Source organism: Wolffia australiana, chromosome 7 (assembly GCF_029677425.1).
Source record: "Wolffia australiana isolate 7733 chromosome 7, ASM2967742v1".
NCBI classification, from domain to species: Eukaryota; Viridiplantae; Streptophyta; class Magnoliopsida; order Alismatales; family Araceae; genus Wolffia; species Wolffia australiana.
The window spans coordinates 9,160,613-9,169,773 of NC_135841.1; the positions used below are offsets into that span (position 1 = coordinate 9,160,613).

General features: G+C 43.0%; 1 protein-coding gene across 2 annotated transcripts; it reads right to left on the reverse strand.

The window, feature by feature from the left end:
• On the reverse strand, positions 1-3,636 carry EMB1144 (chorismate synthase, putative / 5-enolpyruvylshikimate-3-phosphate phospholyase). 2 transcript variants are annotated; one of them, XM_078578433.1, is made up of 13 exons: positions 3,445-3,636; positions 3,100-3,250; positions 2,918-2,994; positions 2,793-2,839; positions 1,931-2,014; positions 1,743-1,835; positions 1,581-1,661; positions 1,372-1,503; positions 1,191-1,293; positions 716-810; positions 579-644; positions 407-491; positions 1-333 (listed from the first exon to the last, which is right to left on the reverse strand). In XM_078578433.1, the coding sequence occupies exons 1-13, from the start codon at positions 3,605-3,607 to the stop codon at positions 182-184; spliced, it is 1,329 nt and encodes a 442-aa protein (XP_078434559.1). In that variant the 5' UTR covers positions 3,608-3,636; the 3' UTR covers positions 1-181. The 2 variants fall into 2 exon arrangements, with proteins under 2 accessions (XP_078434559.1, XP_078434558.1); XM_078578432.1 differs by having other exon boundaries at positions 2,793-2,851; positions 3,445-3,635.
• Positions 3,637-9,161: the final 5,525 nt, after the last annotated feature.

The window sequence follows — 9,161 nt, forward strand, 5'->3', positions numbered from 1 at the left end:
TTTAAATACCAAGTCCCTCAATTGCATTCACAAGAATTATCAGTTCATGCTGGAATCTTTCCTTAACTAAATAATACAACAACCTCATTATTTTATTGGTACCCAAGACCAAGATCAAATTAATCAACCCAAGAAAGCAGAGTTAAAGGAACGCGACAAACCTGTCAACCGCGATGGCGGTCTAGTGGGCCGCAGCGGCAAGGTCCGCAGTGGCCGGGGGGCTCGTTGGTTCTTGCAGAGACGGGTTGATGGGGAACATCTCGCACTGCGCCATGTGGGCCATAAGTTGGTCCACAATCACCAATGCCACCATGGACTCCACCATAGGCACAGCTGCAAGAAATTCATCAAAATTTACATCATGAAGCTTAAAATAAAACTATCCGTCTGGAAGATCTTAATGCACCTCTAGGAACAACACAAGGGTCGTGGCGGCCTCGAGCAATCAGCTTCGTCTCTTGCCCGTCCCTGGTCACTGTGTTCTGTTTCCTCTGCAATTATTGAGACGCGAGTTTCTTTAGCACTAGTTCCGCAGAAGACGAAAAGAGATGAGAGGAAAGAAAGTTTTGACTGATTACGCTAATGGTGGATGTGGGCTTGAAGGCGACCCGCATGTAGATGGTCTCTCCGTTGGATATTCCTCCCTGGAGAAAAAGAGGAGTTAATGAGCTTTTTAAGAGAGAAGGGATTTTTAAGAGAGAAGTTGAATCTGAACCTGGATTCCTCCTGATCTGTTGGTTCTTGTCCTGGTTCTGCCGTTTTCATCTACGTAAAACTCATCGTTGTGCTCGCTGCCCATCAAGAATGTGCCTGCGGCAGAAGTTTGGCGTAAGAGCATGAATTAGGGTTGGCAGCTGGTGAGGAATTCATCATCATTATCATCATTCTCATCCCTGAATTTAGTTATGTCGCTGTCATCCATCAAAAAACTATGACAATGATGATAACAAGGATGATGATTCATCCATGCTCGGTTTGGATGAATGATGAGGAATTGATCAAATGGCTGATAATTACAATGATTTTGATGACCTTCAAAATCAGATGACGACGAAGATTTATCATTAGTTGATGGATATGGGCGACAATGACCACATTTTAAAAACTGGACAATGACCAAATGGCCGATAATGACGATGATTCATTGACACCTAAACCTAGCTTGAACCGTTGATTCTTGAGTGATTTACCTGCAAAGCCACTACCGAATTCGAAACCTTTGGTTGCTGGTAAGGACATGACAGCCTTGGCCAGGTCAGCTTCAAGCTTATCAAAGACCGGAGTGCCGAGGCCCTGAAAATATAAATGCTTTATAAGTGCCAGAGAGAGAGAGAGGAAGAGAGAGGAAGAGAGAGGAAGAGAGTCTCATACACGTGGAACATTCCTAACAATGCATGTGACCACTCCACCGACAGAATCACCTCTGACTCTAATGGCGTCAATTGCATCGATCATTTTCTGAGCATATTCTGGGTCTGGGCATCTGACGATGTTGCTCTCAATCTGGGAATCATAACATTTCAAGGTATTGAGGAAAATGCTAAACTGGATAAATTTAGAAAAAGGAACCCAGAGTTGACCTGCTCAAGTGTCACTGAATCAAAGTCGATGGATTCTTCCGGCAAGACAACCTTATGGACTTGGGACACAAATGCAAGGATCTAAGAGTTTTCGAAAATGAAAATTTCAATAATCAATTATATCTGGGATGAAACAAGGGGTCAGATCGAGTTATAGCATACTTCAGTGCCAGTCTTCATCTTCAAAATTTTTTTGGCAACAGCTCCGGCAGCCACTCTCCCAATAGTTTCCCTAGCTGATGATCTACCACCTCCCTAAAATTATAAGCATGCTAGATTTATCTCTGAATTTTTAAATCTTTGCTGGAGCAGAAACCAAATAAAAGAGAAACAGGCAACTGTAGGGGCACCTGGATGGACCGAACACCATATTTCCAATCATACGTCGCATCAGCATGAGAAGGCCTGTATGCTTTTGACATTTCTGCATAGTCCTGGAACGAAATGAAGTAGGGAATTCGTGTGACAAAAATATTGGCACAACTAGAATGGGAAGACAGGCAAAATAATATTGAATTTAATGTTACAGCTGTACGGATTAGGTGAGTTCAGATCCATAAGAGTGGAAATGATTCCATTTTCATGTGATAACTCATCCGACTAATCACACTTCATTCTATGAGCCCTAGATTCATAAATCCTGTTCGATAGCCAAAAGATTGAGATGGATAAAAGCAATTAAAATCACAGACTATCAGCCTTTTGTTTCAAATGCATGTTTAAAGGACTATATGCTTTATCTTCTTAGATAGATTAAAATTTTGATACGTTTTTTAGCATTAATAATGCGAGAATCCCTCTCTATTAGAGACATTATAATTAATATATATCATAAATCAAGAAAAAGTTGCCGTCTTCAGCATGGTTGATCCATTAGAAGCAGTGAAATATGAGCACGGACACTGAGAAGTGGTCAGTGCAATGAATAGCGCGTGTTGTTCAATTAACCTTAAGAGTTCAATTAGCATCAAGCTCAGGCATTGAAAGGTGGTCAATCTAAGAACCTTAAGTCGTTCAATTAAATCAACAAGGCACATAAATCTCACGCAAAATCAAAATCATACAGTAAGCTCCACTTTTATCTGGATGTACTGTTGCAATAAAAAATTATTTTCGTGCGACGCAAGAAAAGAGACGATTCTTCTTCAACAGTTAATGTGATTTTGGTCTGCAAGCCTTCTAAAATTAAGCCAAATATCGAAAATAGCTTACATATCCCCTTTGATCCTGGTTAGGGACCGATATACAAATCGCAGTGCCTGTGGTAAAACCTGCAAAGTATCGGCTCAAATTATTCACGGTTAAAACCTTAATGAATAATCAAGAAAAAATCCAACCATCAGCGATCCCTGAATTGATTCTGCAAGTGTCCGTCTCCTTTCTCGGAGTGGTTATCCTGCTCTGTCCAGGCCTCCTACATAAAAAAGGTACAAATTAAGACAAATGTACACTAAAATCAATGTGCTTCCAGAAAAAAAAACTACCAAAATGACGGAATGATAAATCACCCGAACACTACCTCCGATCAAGTTCAAATTGCACGTCAGCTTCTGAGAGGGGCAACCGAGGCGGACATCCGCTGATGATGCAATCAACGCTCCCGCCATGAGATTCTCCAGACGTAGTAACTTGAAAATACTTCCCGAACTGGTTACCAGTGGCCTGAACCTCTGCAATCCGTGAAACAATTCCAAATCAAACTTCATCAAACTCAACATAAAACAATTAAAAATTAAGCTGCACAAAGATCAACCTAGTCGGAAAATCACGAAGTGGCAGACTAATAAAACAAACGAACGTCAAATAAAATTAACAACGAATCTCAATTCCTTCGCCGATCTCCGACGCGGAACAGATCACAGACCTAGCCGTCTCGTGGAAACAGTTCGCGGCCGGGCAGAGATCTGAACGGTTCGCGCGCAGAGCCGATGGAGATCCGACGGCTGGAAGAAACCGACGCCGCAGCCACCTTCCGTCCTCGTAGCCCCGAGGAATGACGCCGACGACATCGACGAAGACGACGCCATGGCCAACTGCTTCGCACAAGCGATGGCTGTTCCCTCCCTTTTAAAGCCCCCCCTCTCCACCAAACCATCCCTACCCATTCCTCTCACCTACCTCGTCATCCCTTCCGTCCATATTTTCGTCATCCGTTCAGTCCTAGTTGGTCAACAGCCCGTCATTCGTTTCGTTGTCCGTTCAGTCCAGATTTTCGTCATCCGTTCAGTACTAGTTGGTCAACAGCCCGTCATTTGTTTCGTCATCCGTTCAGTCCCGATTTTCGTCATCCGTTCAGTCCTAATTGTTCAACAGTCAGTCATTCGTTTCGTCGTCCGTTCAGTCCCGATTTTCGTCATCCGTTCAGTCCTAGTTGGTCAACAGCCCGTCATTTGTTTCGTCGTCCGTTCAGTCCTAGTTGATCAACAGCCCGTCATTCATTTTGTCGTCTGTTCAGTCCCAACTTTCGTCATCCATTCAGTCATAATGGGTCAACAATCCGTCATTCGTTTCGTCGTTCGCTCAGTCTCGATTATTGTCATCCGTTCAGTCCTCATTAGTCAACAGTTCGTCATTCGTTTCGTCGTTCGCTCAGTCCCGATTATCGTCATCCATTCAGTCCTAATTGGTCAACAGTTTGTCATTTGTTTCGTCGTCCGTTCAGTCCCAATTTTCGTCATCAGTTCCCTAATTCGTTTCTTCATCCATTGAGTCCTCATTTTCCGTCATCCATTCCTTCTCCGATTTCTAATCACCAAATATGTCATCCGTCTCATCTCATTCCCATCTTCAGTTACGTAATCTGTTTCCTCGTCCGCCCCGTCAACCGGAACTGTATCTGTCCATTCTACTTTTTGTCATCCTTTGCGTCCTGATTTCGTTATCCGTTCCGTCCTCACATGAGTCATCCATTCCTGTATGATTTTCATTATCCGTTCTTTATTCGTTCCTCTTATTTTCGTCATCCGTCCAGTCCTCCATTCCTGGATCTTGGTTATCTGTTCCGTTGGAAACAGAATGAAACTGCAAACTCTGTGAAAAAATGCAGTGCTGTCCCGTTCTGTCCATTTCAATCCATCATCTTTCTCCAAGACTTGTGGGCAGGGAATGGCACGCCCGGGACGGATGATGACGCGTGACGAATTGTGACGTGACGACATGTTCGTCACGTCACCGTTTCGTCACACATCCGAGGATTCTGAAAAATCCATCATGTACCCGTCACGCATCCCTCTTTCCTCATTCCGTCACATCACTGTCACTGTGACGCTGTCACCGGTGACGATGACGGAAATAGTATTATTTATTTTACTATGTTAAGAAACATAATAATGTAACTTCTAATTCTCTGAGTCAGAGCCCCGTTAGGTCTATCTTAGACCGTTGAAGTCGAAGTCAAAGTCAAAGTCGAAGTTGAAGTCGAAGACGGAAGAAGACCCATTCCTCTCCTATTTCTCTGGCAATTTGTGAAGGACAACTCTGGAAATTTCCCTTTCACGTTGATCTTCATCCTCGCTCTCTCGCGGTGAGTTGTGCAAATTTTTTTTCCATGCTATATCCGATCTTCTTCCTTCACGTTGATCTTCTTCCATGACATATCCAATCGTACTCTTCACTGAAGAAATGATCATTGCATCTCTATCTCTATCTTTCTATTTCTCGATCACTCTCTGCTCTTCCTGTTTCCCTATCTCTATCTCCCTATCTCGATCACTCCATCTCCCTATCTCCATCCCTATCTGCTCTCCCTATTTCTCTTTCTCCCTATCTCAAAATCTCTATCTTTCTATTTGTCAATCCCTCTCTGATCTCTCTATTTATCTATCTCCTTATCTCAAATTCTCCATCCCTCTCTGCTCTCCTTATTTCTCTTTCTCTCAAAATCTCTATCTTTCTCTTTGTCAATCCCTCTCTGATCTCTCTATTTATCTATCTCCCTATCTCAAATTCTCCATCTCGAATTCTCCATCCCTCTCTGCTCTCCCTATTTCTCTTTCTCCCTATCTCAAAATCTCTATCTTTCTATTTCTCGATCCCTCTCTGATCTCCCTATTTATCTATCTCCCTATCTCAAATTCTCCACATCCCTATCTCCATCCCTCTCTGTTCTCCCTATTTCTCTTTCTCCCTATCTCAAAATCTCTATCTTTCTATTTCTCGACCCCTCTCGGATCTCCCTATTTATCTATCTCCCTATCTCAAATTCTCCATCTCAAATTCTCCATCCCTCTCTGCTCTCTATCTCAAAATCTCTATCTTTCTATTTCTTGATCCCTCTATGATTTCCTTATTTATCTATCTCCCTATCTCAAATTCTTCATATCCCTATCTCCATCCCTCTCTGCTCTCCCTATTTCTCTTTCTCCCTACCTCAAATTCTCTACCGAAAATTCTGACAGTTGATATGGAGAATAGGCCATTCGTAGTACGACAGTTTTAATGTCAAAATTTGGGTGCTCCGTAAATGAGGCACAGTTGAAGGCAATAATTTTACACATAACTCCACATTTATGCTGTCTATTTTGTGATCTGTAACCAGTGATTATATACACATTTGCATTTTTGTGATTCCTTTTGAGATTACAGTGACGGCTACGCTATTCATATATTCAGAGGCTTGAAAATATTTAAAAATATTTGTGCCTAATCTCATAAAGAATAGTGTTCATGCGATGGTGACGTAGCTCTAATTGTTGCACATGTTATCTCTAATGTTCATAGTATCTTCTTGTTAATTTTATGGAGATTTATCCATTGAATGAGTTAGTTTTTGAATTTGACTAAACGAGATTTTCCACCTATTCTCTATGACACAGTTGCCAATGGAAACTCCAATTGGCGACAGGTGTGTTGACTTGGCAGTAGAGTCATCGGAGGAGGATGTTCGAGAGACCCCTCTACCGGTGGTAGGGCCGTCACATCCCAAACACAAAGGGAAGGCTGAAATATTGCGATACTTCACGGAGGTCGGGTCAGGCGTATGGGCGTTGACCCATTGCGGAATAGGTTGAAGCGGCAAAAAGATGGGTCTACTAACATTTTATGGAGGCACTTGGAGTTCAGTCATACCAGACTATACCACGAGCTGAAGGCCACTAATCTCGATCAATAGACAATAGCTGAGGCGTACGGGCAGGTGGTGCCGTCAAGAAGACGTTGGAGAAGACAAAGGAGATCATAGCACAGTTTGTTTGCCTCACGGACTCCCCATGGGCCATAGTGGACTATGTTGGGTTCAAGATTATGTGGAAGTACGCCGCGGAGACGATAGTTGACCCGCCAGGTTTGAAGGCAATAAAGGCTACGACGCGTAAGCTATACGGGACCATGAAGGGGAGGCTTGTAGAGTTATTGGCAAATGTCCCCTGGGTCTCACTAACGGTGGATGCGTGGACCGCGGAGAATTTATGTGGTCTTCTCGGCATCACAGTTCATTGGGTGAACAACCAGTGGGAACTATGCGAACGTGTACTTGCTATACGCAAGCTAGTGGGTAAACACGATGGCGAGAATATGAGCGCAATAGTCATCCAAGCATTGGAGGACTTCGGGTTGAAGATGAAGGTCGGAAACATCCCGTCTGGCTTCATTTTGCGTCGTACTACCTTACTGCAAAACTAGCGTTTTGAGCATGCAGGTTGGATCTATCACTATGGACAATGCTTCAAGTAACGCGCAGATGATAGCACTGCTCGCAAAGGAATTCAAGCCGATTAATGACCATTTTATAGAGGACCAACATGTCCCGTGCGCTGCCCACGTGCTAAACATCATCGTCCAGGCTGCATTGAAATCATTACGTGTATTGGTGAACACACCTCCTCCTAAGACTCCTGACAGCAGCACCACGGACGCAACATATGATCCTGATTACGACGCTGATATAGACAATTTGGACGCCATGCGGGAGGCTGTGAGAGCATGAAGGGTAAGATGTTGAAGTATGAGAAGATGATTTTGAAAAACTGAGTGACGACAACAACAACAATTCTTGACCCTTTTAACAAGGGAGCATCACTCAATCCTAGTGGCATTCAGGATGCATTGGCATTTGTCCGCCGACTTATGCCCCAAAATGGTGAGCAAGACATAATTTGTAACGACCCCGAGGATGAGGACTGGCTCACAGAACTCATTGATGGCGTAGCGCCAGCTAGGGAGAAGGAACAACGAGTACCAACTCCAGCCGAGGAATTGGAGGTGTATCTACAATCAACAGAGAGGGACAATGAGACATCACTAGGATGGTGGGCACGCATATGCGCACGAACCTACCCACGACTTTCTACCCTTGCGCAAGAGTTTCTCTCAGTATGTGCAACCAATGCCCCAGCAGAACATCTATTCTCCGCGGGACGTGCAGTCGTCACTTTCAAGTGGGCACGTCTTACTGCTGAAAGCATCGAGCTCCTGGTCACAGTCAAATGTTGGTTACATGCAGAGAATGCTCAGCTGCGTGATGGAGACAGTGCGAATGACTTTTCTAATGACGACTAGTGTAAGTTGTTACTCTTTATTTACTTCTATCGGTTCAATCTTCTAAGTAATTTTATTGTACAATTTGTTTGCAGCTATGGCGATCTTCGTTGGGAAAATTGTCTCTTCCATTCTTCTTCCCCGACCGATGTCTTTTGTACTGATCCGAGCGCAGGTACTTTCTTTCGTACTCTTCACTGAAGAAACGATCATTGCATCTCTATCTCTATCTTTCTATTTCTCAATCATTCTCTGCTCTTCCTATATCTCTATCTCCCTATCTCGGTCACTCCATCTCCCTATCTCCATCCCTCTCTGATCTCCCTATTTCTCTATCTTCCTATCTCAAATTCTCCATCTCCCTATCGCCATTCCTCTCTGATCTCCCTATTTATCTATCCCCCTATCTCAAATTCTCTATCTTTCTATTTCTCGATCACTCTCTGCTCTTCCTATTTCTCTATCTCCCTGTCTCAAATTCTCTATCTCCCTATATCCATCCCTCTCTGATCTTCCTATTTATCTATCTCCCTATCTCAAATTCTCTATCCTTCTATTTCTCGATCTCTCTCTGCTCTTCCTATTTCTATATCTCCCTATCTCAAATTCGTCGCTTCTTGGATGCGTGGGTTTTGATTTTTTTTTCGAGTTTTCTCTGGAAGACCCAGTGGAAGGATTTAATACGGGTACGCCAAAATCTAATCAGTCTGCCGTGAAAAATTCTTAAACTTCGGTATTGATGTCTGAAGAGAGTTTGGAGATCTCTATTGGTGTAATTTTTTTAGCTGAAATCCAGATTTACTACGAGTTCTTTCTGTCTTGAGATTGAGAAGTCGGTTAGTTCTCTTGCGTTAGAATTCTTTCTTTCGAGATGGGGTTAAAATCTTCTAATATAGTATTCATATTTCTGTAACATCATTCAGTTTGTGAGGAACTGCGTTCACCAAGATACACTAGTGGCGAAGAATTGTCTAGAAATTTTTTTATCCGTTGCTATTTATAGATGGCCATTGATATATGCTTAATCGAAATATGATGATAACAAAACTGTAGAAATCTGAAGTGCCCTGCCCCTTTGTTACTTCATCAGATGAGCACCATCCACTC

What these genes read in the sequence shown, in the direction of transcription:
- EMB1144 (XM_078578432.1), bottom strand. Translation starts at nt 3,607, where the DNA reads ATGGCGTCGTCTTCGTCGATGTCGTCGGCGTCATTCCTCGGGGCTACG. An exon ending in CAATTCAGGGATCGCTGATG is followed by an intron (nt 2,852 to 2,917) that starts GTTGGATTTTTT and finishes GATACTTTGCAG; the next exon opens with GTTTTACCACAGGCACTGCG. An exon ending in TTGTTAGGAATGTTCCACGT is followed by an intron (nt 1,294 to 1,371) that starts GTATGAGACTCT and finishes TTATATTTTCAG; the next exon opens with GGCCTCGGCACTCCGGTCTT.